The sequence below is a fragment of the Enhydra lutris genome, unplaced genomic scaffold, assembly GCF_002288905.1.
Source record: "Enhydra lutris kenyoni isolate GAN:26980312 unplaced genomic scaffold, ASM228890v2 scaffoldscaffold30, whole genome shotgun sequence".
In the NCBI taxonomy this organism is placed as follows: domain Eukaryota; kingdom Metazoa; phylum Chordata; class Mammalia; order Carnivora; family Mustelidae; genus Enhydra; species Enhydra lutris.
Window position 1 is genome coordinate 21,857,247 of NW_019154114.1, and position 17,790 is coordinate 21,875,036.

Genomic DNA, 17,790 nt, shown 5'->3' on the forward strand with positions numbered 1-17,790 from the left:
CCAGGGCATGACCGGCCTGGCACACTTCCCACTCAGAGCTGCAGGTGCTGCGCTGCCCCAGGCACAGGAAAGCAGCAGGGAAGGAGCCGCGAGTAGTGTCTGCCCAGACTGTCCTTGGCAGAGCAGCGGCCGGGAAGGAGCCCGGACTCTCCACCAAGTCCCCAGGAGGACCAGCACTCAGCCCGTTTCCTCTCCGCTGACGACACACATTTCTGACAGGGGCCTGCTCTGAAGGACGGGCGACCCCCACACACAGCCTCTGAGCCCAGGCAAACAGCAGGCGCTCGCAGAGCCGGCCGGCGGACGCCAGGTCACACATGAGAACGGTGGCGGACACCCCTCCCGCCCGGGCCCTCGTCCCCTGTGCTGCAGGTGCTGCCCGCGGCAGCGCGTACCGTTTCTGGCGTGCCCGTTGGTGGTGTAGAAGCCGCTGCGGATGGGCAGGCGTCCGGTGAGCAGAGCTGCCCGTGCTACACCGAGGAAACAGAAATGCTGTGAGCGTGCTGTCCCACGCCAGACCCACGGCCGGCTCGCGACGCTCCTCCTCCTGTTGGCACCTCCAGAGTGACAGCCTAGCGGGCTACGCGCACGGCGCAGCACGCCCCCCAACACTGGCCTTCCTTTCCTTCCTCGGGGGGGCACGTAAGGAACCTTCCCGGCACAAGTGGCTGTGCTGGGAGGAGGGCGCTTGTCCCGAAGCACCCAGAGCCGCCGCACTCTGGGAAAGACGGGAAGCAGGTGCCACTGGCAGCAACTTCTGCCTCCAAACCCCGGACAGGCTCCATGCCCTCGGCGGCCCGTGACAGCACGGAGTCCCGCTGGCCCAGAGTGCTGGGACCCCGGCGGGAAAGGGCTAGGGCTACCGCGCCCACCTGCAGCCCCGCCGGTGCTCTGCTTGGAAGGAAGCCGGGAGGCGCCCGGGTGTTGGTCCCCGCTCCCTGTGCCCACGGGCCAGCCCAACTTACATGGCGAGCACAGCGGGTTGGCTGAGTAGAAGTTTGGGAAAAGCATCCCTTCTGCAGCCATCCGGTCCAAGTTTGGGGTCTCTCTGGAAGGTTCTCCATATACTCCCAGGTCGCCCCACCCCATCTGCAGAAAAGAGCATGGAGAGGGGGCACAGACCTCCTTTCGTCTTGGGGAAGTGTGACAGCTCAGCCAGGAGCTGCCCGCCCTGTGCCCCACGAGCCACAGCGTTCTCACTACACCCCGGTGCCTGGCTTTGTGTCAGCGGCCTTGTGGCCGGCTTAGCGGGGACGGCCACGTGCTCGCGGCTCCTCAGCCTCTGACGCCAGCACCTGCGGCTCCCGGGGAACCGGCAACTCGGGCTACAAACCAACACACCACAGGAAGGAGCCGGTGCGCAGACTGAGACCGAAAACGCGGTGAGGCCCCCACCCAGGGAGACGCAGCACGGCCACGTGACTGGCTGTTCCACTCCCAGGTCCAGCCGCGAGAACGGGACACAAGCACCAGGTACAACGACACAAACCACACGAGTGTCCACGGAGGCATGACTGACGACAGCCCAGAGCAAACGCACCAGGCATCCGACAGCCGCTCGGCGGACACACGGACCGCAGTCTAGCCGCGCGGTCCGGGCCGAAGGTCATGTCCACTCAGAACCTACGCACGGCCCCGTATGTGGAAACACAGGTGTAGGGGTGCCTGGGTGGCTCCGTCAGTTAAGTGTCTGACCTGATCTCAGCTCAGACCTTGATCTCGTGGTCGTGAGATCAAGCCCCGCATTGGGTGCCCGGCTAGCGGAGCCCACTTTAAAAAAAAAACAGATGCGCTGGTGTGACTGGCCTGGAAGCAGACTCATGAGACTAAGGCAGACCCCAAATCCAATGCAGAAGACAGGGAGCGGCGGGATGCAGGCACAGGGGAGCACGGGAGAGCAGGGGCTGAGGGACACGGCTGCACACTGGGACCGCTGGGAGCCGCCGGAGCTGGCGTGGCAGGAAGGGCCTTCCTCCGGAGCCTCCAGAGCCCACCCTGCTGCCACCCTGACTTCAGACTTGGGCCCTCAGAACTGGGGCTGGAGAGTTTCCTGTTTGAGGTCAGTGGTGACACCCTGGGCAGCGGCACAGGAACACTGGACACGGCTGGGCCGGAAATCGGGATGCTGGGGGCCGGGGTCAGCTACAAGGACCGCGCGCTGTGGGGTTCCATTTCCGGGAAAGGCCAGAATAGGCAGGTCCAGAAGGCCGGGAGGTGGGTCGTGGGAGCCGGGGAGAGGAGGTGATGCCTGCCAAGGGCCGACGAACACGACGAACACGGCCTGAGGCGGACCGTGTGTGGCTGCACAGGGCGCTGCGTTCACGAGAGCCCATGGACCTGCCCAGCGAAGCCCGTGACCCCAGGCCGGGGCCTGCTCTCCCCAGTCAGCCGGCAGCCGGTCCCTTCGGCCTTTCCGCTCCGATTCCCCTGACGTCTCTGAAACGGCTGCTCTGTCTGGTGGCCACAGGCGCTGGCACGGAGCAAGCCCCCGAGGGAGGCGCGGCCACAGGAAGGACGGAGGCTGAGCCAGGGGCAGACGATGTCCCACGGTGACAAGAGTCTGCGAGGCCCTGCACAAAGCCTCACACACAGGGACGGGACCCACAGGCCCCAGTCGGTCCCGGGAGGCCCGAGAGCTCGGCTGAAGCCTGACCAGCCGCCCACAGTGCAGGCGGAGGGCACGGCCGTCTCCACCCCAGGCCACGGGACTCACTTCCCTTCCCGGGGCCCGGCCTCCCTTCCCCTAGAGCTTGGAGACTTCCGAGAGAGCTGCTCACTGCTGGCTGTGAAGGGTCACCCTGGGCCCTCAGACTCACATCAACACGTGTGGAAGGACACGCGTGGTCTACTCAGTGGCTCCGGCGGCTCCCGCTGGGGTCCCCACCTACAGGCCCGCCGCACTCCCCCAGAGCTGCTTCTGTTCAGCCCAACTGCACTCCCCAGCCGTACAGATAAAGAACCAAGACACAGCCAGTGTCCAGGCGCTCGGGAGCGGGCCTCTAAGCCCCTGCCCACCCCAGCCCTGCCAGCCGCGAAGAAGGGAGGAAAGTCAGTTCCACGGGAGAGACCAGGGTCAGCATCCTCTAAACGCTGCACACATCTGTGGGGGACCCGTCCGGCCCTGAGAGCGCTGAGGAACGGTGAGACAGCTGCAGTCCTGGCCTCTGACAGGTGCCCCCAGGAAAGTCAAGGGGCTGGTGAGCCCCGTCACCTCTGCCCCCGTTCTGCCCCCCAACTGGCCCTCCCCAGTGAGTCTGGCTCCGGAGAGACCCACGCCATCACGTAGGGCCCTGCACCGGGGCCCGGCAGGGTGGGTGAAGCCTCAGCTGCAGGATGGGCCTCCGGACCCCAAAGCCCCCATGGCCCCAGCCCGTCCAACAGGAGAGCCAGGCTGTCTGCTTCTGCCCGAGTCACTGGGGTGTGTTTTCTGTCGGCTGTCACCAAGATGTCCGAACTAACCTGCGTTTGCCAGCTAGGACAAAAGCCGTTGTGACTTTTTTGTGTTTCTGCTGCGAACGACCCTAAAGCCACAAGGAGGAACTTGCACAAGAGAGGCCTGGCCCCAGTCCTGGCCCCCCAGTCGGCTGTTCTGGTTCTCTGCTGCCTGGCATGGGGTGCCCAGGTGCGGGGTGGGGGGCTCCCCAAAGCCCCCCGAGCACACCTCGGTGCTGGTCACGCACCACTGTGCAGGACCTCTCCGGCCTGAGCCAACGTTTACAACAGAAACACCACCACTTGCACACAGTAGCCTTTTCTGGCCACCCCATCCAAGGGGCAAAAAGAAACGGAAGAAGGGTGAACGCATGTTAACTGTGTGTACTCAAAACAGGGTCCGCTCAACACACATTCAAGACTAAACGCTCTCGGCCCCAGTGAGGAAGCAGTAGGCGGCTGACTGTGCACCCCGCGGTCACCGCGGATGGGAGGACAGGGCGGGCATCAGAAAGGCCGAGCAGTTGGCAGGGTCTAGCCTGCGCAAAGAGCCTGTTCAAGGCGGCCTCCTCCGGGCTCAGCCTGCAGAAGCCGCGCCGTGAGCCAGAGAGCACGCGCGTCCAAGATGGGCTATCTGCGGTGAGCAACGTCTCCCTGGCCGCTGCCCGGACGGAATCTGAGGACCCCGGCTTCAGAAGCAGCGCCCCTCTGAGCACGCACATGGGATTAGAGAAACATGGTTACGGTGACTCCCAGGAGGGCAAAACCACGGACAGATGTCCGCCATCTTTCAGCATGATCTAAGAACCCTTAACTTTTCACAATAAAAAATTGTTATTTTAATAATAAAGTTACATATTTTTAAGATTCTTATTTGTCAGAGAGAAACACAGTGTAAGAGGGAACACAAGCACAGGGAAGCCGGAGAGGGAGAAGCAGGTTCCCCGCTAAGGGGCTCGGTCCCAGGACCTGGGATCATGACCTGAGCCAAAGCACTGGGCCTATTGGGCCACCCAGGCGTCCCCCCCATAATGAAGTTATTGACTGACAAATTCTTTTTTTTTTTTTTTTTAATTTTATTTATTTACTTGACAGAGACAGAGATAACAAGTAGCAGAGAGGCAGGCAGAGAGGAGGAAACAGGCTCTCTGCTGAGCAGAGAGACCGATGTGGGGCCGATCCCAGGACCCTGAGATCATGATCTGAGCTGAAGGCAAAGGCTTTAACCCACTGAGCCACCCAGGCGCACCCCCCCCCCAATAATGAAGTTACTGAATGACAAATTCTACATTCACTTTCCTGAACCAAGTCTCAGGAACCAGAGTGTTTCACTGGCAGCTCTCCTCAGTGCTGACCCCAGGACAGCCCGGCAGCCGAGCAAGGCTCGTGGCCCTGGTCCAAAGGCTCCTGTGAGGCTATCTGCCAGCCTTTTGGGGAAACTCTGAGCAATTTTTACTGAAAATACTTCTGACTCTAACTGTGGGTGTTTCCACAGCAACTGCTTCTTCAACTTGCCATGGTCCAGTTCTACCCCAGCTACCAGGGGCTGGCATCGGACCCCACAGGCCGGGCGCAATGCCACACTAGTCCTGCTGCAGAGGCCGGCTGGGAGGCCCAAGCCTCCCTCTGTACTTCTCTTCCTTTTTTCTCCCTTTTCTTTCTTTTTTTAAAAATTATTTATTTATTTATTTATTTATTTATTTATCTGACAGATAGAGATGACAAGTAGGCAGAGAGGCCGGCAGAGAGAGAGGAAGGGAAGGAAGCAGGCTCCCTGCTGAGCAGAGAGCCCGACGCGGGGCTCGATCCCAGGACCCCGGGATCATGACCTGAGCCGAAGGCAGAGGCTTTAACCCACTGAGCCACCCAGGCGCCCTTTTCTCCCTTTTCTGTACATAAGCTCCACACCCAGCATGGAGCCCAATGCAGGGTCTGAACTCACGACCCTGAGATCAAGACCTGAGCTGAGACCAAGAGGCGGGTGCCTCACTGACTGGGCTGCCCATGTGCCTCCCCGGCGTCCATACCACTGGTGGGGCTCAACCATCTGCTGTGCACCCCGGGACGCGCCATGTTTCCTACTACCGGTTTGTCATAAAGGATCTCCGTCAGGAGCAGCAGACGGAGAAGACGCCCTGGGCGAGGTGAAGGTGGGGGAGGTCCCACCGCCAGCACCTCCATTTCACCAACCTGGAAGCCCTCAAACGCCACTCCTTAGGGTTTCGTGGAGGTCTGGCTACAGACGCAGAACTCATCACGTCACCGGCCATCAGTGTCGGAACTCAAGCCCCAGCCCGCGGCCTTCGCCGGAGGTCAGGGCCGTGCTGAAAACTCCTGCGGAACCAGGTCTCAGGCTCTCTGCAGACCCGTCCTGAACCTCTCCAGGAGCCTCCACTACCCGCCCAGGCACGCCGAAGCTCTGCTATCGTGGCGGAGTCCTTCAGGGTTGGAGGAGCGCAGGCCAGCACGGGAGACAGGCCCTGAGGGGCACCAAGTGCCCGGGCCTGCCTCTGTGCTCCTGTTCTACCCCGACACCTCACGCCAAGTTCAAAACCTGCACTTCACTGCCAACCTCTGTGATCAAGAGGCGGGTGACAAAGTCACAAAGACAGCGGGATGGCTCCGTCCCCTGCCAGGCACCCCGCTAACCTCTACAGGGCCGGTCCACCAGAGTGACTAGAGTGAGCCCACGCCGGGGCTGCACACACACCCAGCAGCGGACCCAGACAAACCTGACCCGTGGCCAGAACTCCCAGCCACCCAGAGCAGCCTGGCCGGGGAGGCAGCAACAGCCCCGGCAGGGCACATCCTGGACGTCCCAGCAGACCGGCCTGGGTCCTGGTCAGCTCTGCACCCATGGCCTGGGGGGAAGGCAAGGGGACCCGGGGGTGCTGGGGAACTAGTCTGGGCCATACCTCTGTCGGTCCGCGCTGGGAGAGGGGGCAGTGCTGGAGGGCTCGTCCCCTGGGCAGCCCAGCGGGGCCCACCTCAGTCCGGCGCTGCCGGGGCAAGACCGCCGATGGCCAGACCAGGATCTAGGGGGCCGGTGGGCGCCGCACCGGCCCTCCCTCCTGCCCGCCCCGCCTACGGCCCTCCACCGCTCCCCTGCCCCGACGGCGCGCCCCCAGCCCCACCTCCTCACCGCCCTCCCCCGCACGGTCCTGGCCGCCAGCCCTCCCCGCCCCGGCCCCGGCCCCGCCCCGCCGGCCGCCCCCGCCGCCCCGCGTCGCCCGGGGCCGTCCCTGGGAGCCCCACCCGCTGCCGCACTCACGTCGTCCATAAGCAGGAGCACGATGTTGGGGGGCTTGGGCGCGCCCACGGCCGCAAGCCCGGCGGCGCCCAGCACCAACAGCAGCCGCCATCCGGTCCCGGCGGCGACCGGCGCCATAGCAACCGCTGCGGGAGCCGCGGAGCCCGCGCGGCGGCAGGAAGCGACGGGCGCGCAGCGGCTCTCCCGGGGGGGGCGGGGGGGCAGAGGCGGCCGCGTGACTCGCGCCGGGGTCACGTGACGCGGCTGCCGGGCTTCCAAGATGGCGGTGTGCGTGGCGGTCATCGCTAAGGAGGTGCGTACACGGGCGGCCGCCGAGGGGCTGGGGGCGGCCGCCGAGGGGCTGAGGGCTGGCCGGGGACCCCCGCTCTAGCCCCCGCCTCCCCCCTGCCCCGAGGACTCCGCCGCGCCGAGGTGGGGACGGTGCGGGGGGGGTGGTGGGCTCCGCCCAGGCCGCGTCTGCCGCGGCTGGAGTGTCAGCCCCGGGCGAGCACAGCGCCCCGGACCCCGCTTGCGCCGCCGCCGTCCGTCCGCGGGCCCCGCTGGGTCCCGCTCCCCAGCCTGGCTGTCCGCTCGTGCACGTCGTGCTGCGCCGCGCGCTCCCGTGCGGCCACATCATCGCCCGCCGCGCGGCGAACGGCCTCCTCTCCGCGCAGCGGCCACGGTGCCGTTCTGAAGCCGCAGCGTGGCCCGGCCCCGGCTCTCCCCCGTGGCTCCCCATGGCCTTAGGGCAGCGTCGGGATAACTCAGTCGCCCCATCCCCTTCTCCCCTAACCAGCCACTCGGCCCGTGGGATTACCGGCAGCTCCTGCCACAGGCTCTGCTTTCTCTGGGCCTGTGCGCTTGGAAACCCGCTGCCGCTTCGTAGCTGGCCGCCGTGGGTGTCGTTTCCTCCAGAAAGCTGTTTCTGAACCCTAAGACTGAGCTGGGTGGCCATGCACATGGTTTCCTGCAGCACACAGCGTTGGTGTCCTGTGTCTTCTCTAAGACCAGGCTCATGAGGGGGTCCTTACCGAAGTTCTTCAAGGGCCCTCTTCTGCCCTATTAGCACATGACATGTTATTTATTTGGTGGGTTCGTGGACCGTCCATTGGCCCAGGGACAGCATCGTGTTTATGGTATCTGTAGCACCAGGTACGGGACAGAATCAGTGAACTGTGGCATGTGGGAGACCTGGGAAGACCCTACCGACCCCTGGCGTTAGGGTGGAAAGAACTGGTCATGCAGAGATGAAGGGAGGTTCGAGCTGAGCCTGGATGAGGTTTAGTGAGGGCAGAGCAGTGCCTCTGCCGAGGTGAAGGCATTGCAGTAGGCACGGATAGGGGAACAGCTGGTATTTACGGGCTGGGAGGAGAGCACATGCTAGGACTGGGCCCTGCACAGAAGCTGAGTGACTTTTCCAGCCGCAGCGTTGCTGTCACACTGTGCTCAAACCCACTGTTGCCCGCCAGTGATGCCCTGTGCAGGCAAGAGGTAAACCTGCAGGGTAGACTGAATTCCCCAGAGACACCCCCTGTAGCAGCTTGGAGGAGTAAGCAGTAGGTTTTAGAGAATGCGAGTGTGTCCCCCTGTGGCTAACTGGCTCTTGGCCAGTCCTCCGTCCTGAGTGTGCTGAGGCCTCATCCTTGAGGCCTGTGACCCAGGGTGGTTTCTCAGCACCTCAGTTCTGGCATCCTTTCTTGCAGAATTACCCTCTTTACATCCGCAGCAGCCCCACTGAGAATGAGCTGAAATTCCACTATATGGTACACACGTCCCTAGATGTGGTGGACGAGAAGATCTCTGCCATGGGGAAGGCCTTGGTGGACCAGAGGGAGCTCTACCTGGGCCTGCTGTACCCTACGGAGGACCACAAGGTGTATCCTTCATACCTGGTGGGGTGCCTGCGGGCAGGCGGTCTCCCTCAGCAGGTTTCACGTTTGGAGATCCCGCCTCTCATTTTGAAGGGCACGTAGGATCAGGTGACTTTGAGAGATGCAGTATCGCTTAGAAAGAAAGAGCTTTAGCCAACAGGGAATTAGGGTCTCTTGAAACCAATGAAGACTTCACGCCATTTTTTACTTTATTTGGGAGGATAATGTGGGAAAAGCTGGGCATGAATTCCCTGGAGAAGTGTGGCAGTCTGCACACTGGCTGAAGAACCGGGGGCTCTCCGCTTTCATTCCCGTGAGGATGGCTTTCTAGGCTCTGTCCTCTGGGCCGCCGCTTCTGAGGAGGGACAGTTCTGTCCCCAAGCCCAGCCCCACAGGCCGCCATCACAACTTGACCAGTCCCTGGGGATAAATGGCATGAAACCCATGGAGTGCAAAGACAGCTCCATGAGTAGTATTGTCGCTTGCCCTCCGGGACATCTGCCCGAGAGCTGCTGTTCTACCGGATAAAGTGGGCTTTCGTGGCGTGGGTGCCTTAGGCAGGGTCCCGTGGGGTCCTCCTAGTATTGTGGGACAGATCCAGCCCGGGGTTCTTGTATGGTGTCCTGTTTTTCCAAAGCGGCCCTGGAGCCAGGGGCTGTGCACAGATGGCCCTTGGCTCATATACTCTCCGTGGTGATGCCGTGTCTTGTGCTGTCGCAGAGTCCCTGTGAGAAACACATGTTCCCTAACCAGCTCTGCAGGTACGGCTATGTGACCAACTCCAAGGTGAAGTTCGTCATGGTGGTGGATTCCTCCAACACGGCGCTGCGGGACAACGAGATCCGCAGTGTGAGTGTGGGGGGGGGTCTGCGGGATGAAACCTGCGGTGTAAGTGTGGGGGGTCCGCAGGACAATGAGATCCACAGTGTAAGTGGGGGGGTCTGCGAGACGAGACCCGCAGTGTAAGTGGGGGGGTCTGCAGGCAGTGCCTGGGCTGGCGCGCTTTCTCTTTTCCACTTTGTTTTCAAATGCTGAGAAGTCAGAACGTTGGCGGCAGCCGTGTGTACCGTGAACCGATGCCATTGGTTCTTGTCGCAGATGTTCCGGAAGCTGCACAGTTCATACACGGACGTGATGTGCAACCCCTTCTACAACCCCGGGGACCGCATTCAGTCCCGGTGAGCCGACTGCGCTGCAGCCCCTCCCTTGCGGAGAGCTGCGGTTCCCAGCGTGCAGGAGGGCAGGCCTGTGTCAGTGCTGGGCGTCGTGCCGCTAAGCAGGGACGCTGATGCAGCAGAACCGTTTTCCCAGTAAACGCTTGCGTGGGTGTCCGACATCTAAAACAGACGAGGACTGGGTGCAGGGCACACACCTTGCCCTCTCGGTTTCCCTGGTGTGCCCGTCAGTCCCAGGGCCTCCACGGAACCCAGTAGGGGCCCAGGCGTGTTACCGGACCTTTGTGAGAAAATGCCCTCCTGCTTCTGCCCAATTTTGTCTTCGGTCTGCACCTGGGGGGTTAGGGAACCGGATCGTAGGGGCCTTGCACGTGGTCCTCCGAGAGACACAGACATGACGGGGGACTCCACAGAGATCTTACAAGGAAGCGTTCATGCACATGTTCCGTATCTGCTCCTGGGAATTCCCTACATTCCTACACGTGGTTCCCAAGGGGCTCCTCCGAGCCAGCAGGTGAGAGGATCCTGTGTGGCCCAGCACGGGGTCACCCCTGCCCGTGGTGCCTTCTCTCAGCCAGGCCTCTGTGTCTCAGTTCATTCTGGGCCCTGGGTGGGAGAAGCAGGGGCTGGTACGGAGAATCCTGCATCTCTCAGGCTGCCTGGCAGCCGCCGCCCCTCCACCCCTCCAGCCGCAGCGGGACTGCGGGAACGGCACAGACCTAGCCTCCCCCTGCCGGGGTGGCGGGATGCTGGCCTCGAAGCCGAGAAGTACGTGACTGCAGAGGGACTGTCCTGGTCCCAGGTCCCCGGTGGGGCTGCTCTGATGGCCGTTTCTCTCCGCAGGGCCTTCGATAGCATGGTGACGTCCATGATGGTCCAGGTGTGCTGAGTGACAGCCCCGCCGCTGTCGTAGGGGAGAGGCCCTGGGGACATGACTGTATCATCGTGCGGACATCCGTGATCGCTTGCCTGTTTCTGAGCCTCACGGACGTGCTGCTGGGGGCACGGTCTCAGGCGCGCTGCGTGCAGACTAAATGTCCTCTGGGATCGGATTTGGCGTTTTCCTTGTGTCAGCGGAGGATTTAGCTGGAGGGGGTAGCACGGGACACTTGAGGACACCGCACAGCTCGGGGGGGGGCAGGGAGGGTGGTGGGAGAGCCCATGGCGCCTCGGCCCTAAAGTTGCTGCCGCTGCAGGGGGAGCTGACAGAGGTGCAGGGAGACTTGGGGTGGGCCTGTGCTCCGGAGGCTGACCTGGCGGGGAGGTGTGGCAGGCCTCCATGGCCAGAGCCAGGTCTAGACCCCCGCTGCAGCCCACACACCTCCCCCTGCACGGAGGGGCCTGCATGGGTCCGGTTTTGCGCTGGGCCTCGGGAGGCCCCCCTCACAGAGCCCGGGAGCTTTGACTTGGGTTGTCAGGTGCCACTGGCTTTCTGAGGGCAGAGCAGGTAAGTCCCAGAGGCCTCTTTCTCTGTTGGGGCCCGGATGGGTTAGGGGAGTCCCTGCTCACTTACTTCCCTGGCAGGCCCCCGAGCTGGGGGGAGGGGTCCCGTTGGGGCGGAGCCGAAGGTTACTGGATTTCTGTACTCTGCTTCCCCAGAGGCCTGCCCGGCCAAGTGCACGTGACTGTGCCTTCCCGGTTGGCCTGGGCTCTAGTCCCCTTAGTCACTTGTTGAGCACACTGGCTTTGAGTCACTGGCCCCAAGACAGCTGTGAGTCCCTCCCTCCCCTCCTCAGTGCGCCAGAGAAGGCCTCTGACAGGAGGGAGGCAGCTCGGGGCCCCCTGGGCAATGGGGAAGGCTGTCCGCGTCCGGATGGAAGCCAGACACCTTCGCATCGCCTTCTCTTCCCGTCTGCGGAACACGGGACTCGTGCTCGCAGTTCAGAAGCAGAGGGAGAACTCAGGCAGCAGCGGGTATTAAACCCAAGTCCCCGGACCCCACCTCCCACCGCAGGCGGACCGGGAGGGAGGCCTAGCGGAGGGCTGAGAGGCACCGACCAGCGGGTGCTGGTTCTCATGCCAGCCCTGCACTCTCAGCCGCACTTCCTAGTATTTGCTCCCGCCTGAGTAGTGGCCGCGGGCAGCCTGCACGTTGCTGGCTGGCTTCCCTGCTGAGAGAGCCCCAGCGTTGTTGGCTACAGTTGACTATCGGAAGATATTTCCTCCTCTCCATACCCCCCACGGGGGGTCATTACGGCACGTGAGTGGATGGTACTGGGAGATACTTGGAAGGGGGACTCAGCCAGCAGGTGGAGTCCCCGGCCTTCGTCGTTTTCCTTCTGCGTCTTGGATGTGATGGCTGACGCTAGGGCAGCCCTCTCGAACGACGAGGAAGCGCTTTCTCTCCCCCAGATGGGGAGCAGAAAGCCAGAAGGAATGTGGGTTTTGCTGACCGGGGCCTGGACTTCTTACAGTCAGCATTCTGTAGAGGAAAATAAAGAAAACCGCTGTCCTGTGGAAGGCACCGCTGTTCGGGTCTTTCTGTAGGTGCAGCCAGCCCAACCCTTAATTGTGCTCTGCGTCAGGCGCTTTCTGACACGTGGTTCCGTGGCGTCCCATTTTAAGCCTGAGAAAAGCAGGGCTCAGAGATAACGAGCTGGCCTGCACGTCGCCCGTGCAACCGTCCTGTGGTGGCTTCCTGTCACCTTCAAGGACTCGGCCTTGAGGCCAGCCTCCTTAGGGGCCACCGCCTGCCCGTGCCCCCAGCCTGGAGCTGGGCCGCTGCGCTGCGGTGGCTTGGGAGATGGCTCCCTGTCCTTCCCTCTGCCCCGGACCAGGCAGGGAGCCTGTGTGTCTCGGCCTTCTCCAGGCACAGCCACGTGAGTCCCCTCAGCAGCTCTCACCTTTTGGAGCCCTCACCGCCCGTGCGGCCACCAGGTCAGGAGCGTTCTTCCTCCCCTCTCCGTCTTGGTCTGCTTCGGCCTGAAGTCCACGGGAGAGGAGGAACTCCTAGGTCACTCCGCAGAGCGGCCACACCGAAGGGCTCAGGAAACACTGAGAAGGAACCCGATGGGGCGGGGAGACTGCCCACAGGACCCTGCAGAAAAGCCAGCATGCACGGTGCGCGCCTCAAGACGGAAGCAAATCCCCCCTCACCAAGGAGGGGGAGCAGTCCCGGGTGCCGAGCGGGCAGGAACCGGTGTCGCCTGCTTGGTGCCACACAAACTCCAGCCTAGGGGACTGTGTCCCGCGCGTGTGCCTCCTCTGCACCCCCCTGACGGCAGGCAGCCCAGGGCCACCCCAGGCTCTGCCCTGACAGCCCCGCCTTCCTGCCTTCTCGTGGGTGCACACGTGTGCGTGAGCAAGCGAGCGGTACCCCCAGGTTCCGGAGGCCAAAGTCAGGAATCCAGGGGTCAGCAGGGCCGACTCCTCCAGGCGGATCTGAGGGGTGTGGTTCATGCTCTGCGGCGTTGGACAGCCACCCGGGTTCCTTGGCTCAGACGCAGCCCTACAGCCCCCTGCCGGTCGCCGCGGCCTCTCTGGGGCATGTGTCTCATTGGATTTAGGGCCCACCCAGATGACCCAGCATGATCCTGACCTCCTCCCAAATAAGGTCCCATTCGCAGGTTCTGGAAATTAGGATATGGACCTTTTCTCCCAGGGTCATCGTTCACCCCACTCAAGGGCAGACTTGACCCCAGATCATGGGGGTTATGAAGCTGGTCTGAGAGAGGATGCCAGAGACAAATGCGGGTGGAGAGCCAAGGGGGGGGCCTGTCCCCCTTAACCCACCTGTGGACCCCCGGTGGACGGCAGCCTGGGGCAGCTCTGTCCCCGGGGTCAGGAATGGGTAGGTAGGGCAACTAGGCGAGTGGCTTTAGAAGAGCCCAGTGAGGGCTGGTTGGCAGTTACCTAGCTCCAGAGCAAAGGGAGTTTCCTCGCCCAGCCCTGCACTGGGAAGGAGCACATACTGCCCCTTCGGGGGGAAGTGGGTTGTGTCTGCGTCAGAGCCCGGGCAGTCGGAGTGCCCAGCATGGGGACTTCCCTTCTGCTCTCTGAACTTCTGACCAGGGGCAGGCTGGGGCCAGGCACCCAAGGTGCGTGCCCTCCCACAGGGCCTCACTGTCACTCACCATGGGGGGCAGCACCGACCACGCAGGCCACCAGGCCTGGGCTGGACACGCAGTTAGCTGCGGCTCCCCATGGAGCAGGGGGCTGGCTACTGGCTGAGAAGTGGGGTAGGGCCCAGTCCGGGACCCATCACTGGCCTTTCACTGTCAGGCCCGCACCCGATGAAGAGGCAAATAAAGGGGAGGCCTGTTGTCATGCGCTTTTAAAAAACTTTTAAACTATTCAGATGTAATCTCATGCTAACAGTTAAGACATGTTTCTACTTTTCCTTAAAAAGACTTGGAGAGGGGCACCTGGGTGGCTCAGTGGGTTAAGCCTCTGCCTTCAGCTCAGGTCGTGGTCTCAGGATCCTGGGATCGAGCCCTACATCGCTCTCAGCTCAGCGGGGAGCCTGTTTCCCCCTTTCTCTCTGCCTCTCTGCCTACTTGTGATCTCTCCCTCTGTCAAATAAAATAGATAAAATCTTAAAAAAAAAAAAAAAAAAAGACTTGGAGAGCTCCAGGCCGACTCAGCGCAACCTGCCCGAAGCGTTACCCCGTGCCTTCCGCAGCCGCGAGCCGCGCAGGAACCACCTCCCCCGCACCCCGGCCCGACCTCCACCTCCAGCCCCGGCCCCACCCCCACCCCACGGTGCCCGGCTCCACGCACGACCTGTGGCTCGGGCTGGGGCACCGCGGAGTGAGTCCCGCAGGGAGCGCAGCTGTGGACCCCCGACCCGCCGCGGCTGCACTCAAAACCGCACCCGCCTCCCGCACCGCGGACACCACGGAGGGAGCTTCCGCCACCCCTGCGCGGAGAAACGGGGCGCGGCCGCGGGCGGGGGCGGGGGCCCCGCCGCCTGGCCCGCCCCCCCACTGAGTCCGCACAGGCCCCGCCCCATCCCGGGTCCCGCCCTCGGGCCCCGCCCACCGGTTCCGCCTTCGCGATCTGAAGCGGGTCCCGCCCCGGACGCCGCTGCGCGGGAAGAGCCCTCCTCCCGCGCCCGGCTGTCCTCGGAAGCCCCCGCGGTCCGTGGAGCGGATCCCCGGCAAACTGGTCCTTTTGGGCAGCACCTGGCGCCGAAGGCGGACTCCCTCGGAGACACCTGTTCTCCTCCTCTCCTCCGCAGCGCGGCAGAGCCCAGGACTAAAGCTGCCTCCAGGAAGCCTTCTTGGGTTTCTCTTCTGGAGGCTCCCAGGCAGGTGCGCTGCGGTTATTGCATCGGTAATCACGACCCGCAGCTCCTGGGCATGGAGCTCTGGGGCGTCAAACCCTAACCTGTTTCCAGCCTTCTCAGAATTCCCACTCACACCTGAACTGTCCAGCCGCAGAGGGTCGGGTGAAGTGGGCCCGGCATCCCCCAGGGGTCCAGCTGGGGAGAGGAGCCCCACCCCCCCCCCCCGTGCCCCATCCAGTGGAGACCCGATGGGCCCTGAGCACAGACACTGGGGACTTGGAGAAGGGTCGTGGCCTCCCTGAGCCCGAGTTTCCTGCCTCCTTGGATTCACAGGCTCGTGTGGTTTAGGGAACACACCTTGATGACTCGGCCGGGGACGATGGTCTCATCCAGCCCCACGGCGGCCTGGGCTAGCTCTTGGTGGCCAACTCTATGTGTGCATAGCTGGGGCGGATGGACAGAGCGAGTGAGAGCCACCCCGGGATGTCCGGGCTCTGTAGTACCCCAGGGCGCTTGCCCCCCCCACCGAGGTCTCCTCCCTGAGCCTCCCACCCCCCGCTCCCCACTACCTGGCTGGCACTGACCCCTTGGGGTGTCCGGAGAACTTGGCGCACAGGATGGTGATCCGGTGGACCTCCTCGCGGGGGCTGAAGTAGGCTACCAGCTCCTCTGCTGTGCCCCCGTAGTCCACCTGCCACAGGTATGGGCCCCCGGTGTGGAGGGGCCTCGGCAGAAGCTTTGCCCCCCTCCCCCCCAGGGACTCCCACCTCAAGTTTTCTTAGTAAAGAGGTGGAAGTAGCTGCCACAGTCTCGGTCCCCCACCCCTGCTGCGGGTGGACTGGAGACAGAGACGTGTGCCCTCCATGTGGGAGACGACCCCCTAAGTTCATCTGGCCCGCCCAGACAACATGGGCCTTTTTAAAGTGGGGTTTGTGGCCACAGTGATTGGCCAGCTGGAGACTTCCCGTGGAATGGTTTCTGTCAGGACACCAGAATGCCTGAGGACACGCCCCATGTTCTCTCCTGGGCAGCCCACCCCGCCAGTAGGTCCTGTCCTCTGGCTTCTCCCCTCCTGGGCCTGTGCCCCTTTCTCTAATCCTCAAGGCCAGGAGGAGGTGGCTGACCCTGGGCACCCACTGCAGGGGCCCCATCTTGCCCCGTCCTGGACTCACATTGCTTGCATAGACAGATCTGTGGTCCAACTCCACCTTTTCCATGGGGGTCCCGGGGCACAGGCAACCTACAGAGAGGGGCCTCAGGATAGGGGTCTCACTGCAGGCAGGGGGCTCCAGGCAGATGCTAAGGGCAGGCACCTCACGTTCATGGCTTACTTCTCGCTCCTTGGGGAAGAGGCTTACCCCCAGGGACTGTTCTGAAGGGCTGACAGCACCCCGGCCCCTCCCCATGGGCTGGCACTGAGCCTCCAGCAGCTGCAGCCCACCCAGATGCACCGATGGGGCAGGGGTTCTGAGCCACGTGCCCAAGAACTCATGGCCGACCCGCCAGGGAAGGTGGCAGCCGGGCCCGCTGGCTCTTACCTGCCTCGGGGCTCAGCAGCTGCAGGACCACTGTGGCCCCCGTGCCCCGGGCGTCTCCGGCCCTTGGGTCTGCTCCATGGCCCACAGCTTCAGTTTGACGGTCTCTAGCTCCTGCCCGCACGACCCCAGGTTGAGCCCGAGGCATGACGGCCCCTAGGCTCCTCTTGAGGGAGGGCAGGGGGAACAGGCCTGACCCTGTCTGTCCTCAGGGTCACTGGCTCCAAGGGGACATGCTGGGGGGACCAGGAAGCCTGTGTGGACTGGGGCCCTGCCATCCTCCCTGGCCTTGCAGGGGTGGACGTACCCGTGACCCTCTCTGGGTCACGAATAGTGGCCTGGAAAAGGTCAGGGCTGCAGCCGGCGGTGCCTCTGATCCGTGAAGCACCTGAAGCCCTGGCCAGGCTTCACTGGGCCCCACATGGACGCTACCTGGTCAGGCATGGGGCGCTCAGCCAGGTCCTCCCCGCCCCAGAGAGACAGGAGGGAGCCCCCCTTTTCATCTTCCTGGTCTTCCTCTGCTTCCCCTGGCTCCTCCTCCCTCCTGTCCCCACCCCCTGACCCCAGAGGGGGCTTCCAGGCTCCTGTTGCCTTCCAGCCTATTGCCGCTCCTCCGCACTCTCTTCCCACCCCCTACCGAGGCCTGGCCGCAAAGCCTTACCGAGGCCCAGGCCGTGTGGGTGGCGGCTGGAGGCCTCCCTTGCTTGCTGGGTGCCGCGCTTGCCCTCCCGCAGGGCCTTAAGCTCCTCCCCAGGCCAGCTGCTCCCACTAGAGCGCTTCAAAGGCTTCTCGCTGGGCTGACTGCCAGCCCCAGCTTCTGGGCCTTCCCCTTCTTCCTCACCCAGGAGGAACCCCCCAGGACACCAGAGGTAGAGAGAGGAGGGGCGCCGGGAGGCAGGGCTGGGCAGGGTCTGCACCGGCATGAACTCTGCCACGCTCCCCGCCACACCTGCTCAGGGTCAGACCACGGGTGGGACGACACAGGCATAAGCGAATTCCTAAGTGCGCACAAGCAGGAAGGACGGCACTGGGAGGAGGACAGGCCTCCTGGGAGACACAGGGACTGCCCTAGAGGGACTGGTCAGGCGGAGCTGGGGCAGAGGACAGTGTGGGCGGAGCGACCAGTGTGAGCAAAGGCCTGGCAGGGGGTGAGGGCAGGGCGTGTGCCACAGGAGGTCAGAGGCCCATGGTGTGCACAGGGGAGGGCCCCGTCCCTGCTCCTGCCACCCCTACTGATCCCCCAAGGACACCCCTCTCGCGCCCTCACTCTGGACCCGATGGCAGGGGGGAGCCGGAGTCC

The 17,790-nt window shown here is 63.5% G+C and overlaps 2 protein-coding genes across 7 annotated transcripts in view; one reads left to right on the top strand and one right to left on the bottom strand.

Moving 5' to 3' along the window:
• The window catches only part of LOC111152803 (galactosamine (N-acetyl)-6-sulfatase), a 24,761-nt gene extending 17,885 nt beyond the window's left edge, over positions 1-6,876 (bottom strand). For 2 of the 3 annotated variants that reach the window (XM_022511447.1, XM_022511448.1), the window contains exons 1-3: positions 6,704-6,876; positions 966-1,089; positions 396-470 (exon numbers count right to left, since the gene is read on the bottom strand). In XM_022511447.1, coding sequence (XP_022367155.1) covers positions 396-470; positions 966-1,089; positions 6,704-6,820 — 316 coding nt within the window. In that variant the 5' untranslated portion in view covers positions 6,821-6,876. Of the gene's footprint in view, positions 1-395; positions 471-965; positions 1,090-1,540; positions 1,551-6,703 lie in introns of those variants that run through there. The other variant, XM_022511449.1, reaches the window with a different exon arrangement.
• Positions 6,877-6,929: 53 nt separating this feature from the next.
• LOC111152951 (trafficking protein particle complex 2 like) lies at positions 6,930-12,237 on the top strand. Of its 4 annotated transcripts, none has more exons than XM_022511702.1 (5): positions 6,930-6,995; positions 8,386-8,558; positions 9,315-9,402; positions 9,652-9,731; positions 10,572-12,237. In XM_022511702.1, exons 1-5 carry the CDS (start codon positions 6,963-6,965, stop codon positions 10,615-10,617), a joined length of 420 nt encoding a protein of 139 aa, XP_022367410.1. In that variant the 5' UTR covers positions 6,930-6,962; the 3' UTR covers positions 10,618-12,237. The 4 variants fall into 4 exon arrangements, with proteins under 4 accessions (XP_022367410.1, XP_022367409.1, XP_022367408.1 ...); XM_022511701.1 differs by having other exon boundaries at positions 6,932-6,995; positions 9,652-9,734; positions 10,554-12,237; XM_022511700.1 differs by having other exon boundaries at positions 6,951-6,995; positions 8,386-8,574; positions 9,307-9,402.
• The last annotated feature ends 5,553 nt before the right edge of the window (positions 12,238-17,790 follow it).

What these genes read in the sequence shown, in the direction of transcription:
- LOC111152951 (XM_022511700.1), top strand. Translation starts at nt 6,963, where the DNA reads ATGGCGGTGTGCGTGGCGGTCATCGCTAAGGAG. An exon ending in AGGTGTATCCTTCATACCTG is followed by an intron (nt 8,575 to 9,306) that starts GTGGGGTGCCTG and finishes TTCCCTAACCAG; the next exon opens with CTCTGCAGGTACGGCTATGT. An exon ending in GGGGACCGCATTCAGTCCCG is followed by an intron (nt 9,732 to 10,571) that starts GTGAGCCGACTG and finishes TTCTCTCCGCAG; the next exon opens with GGCCTTCGATAGCATGGTGA.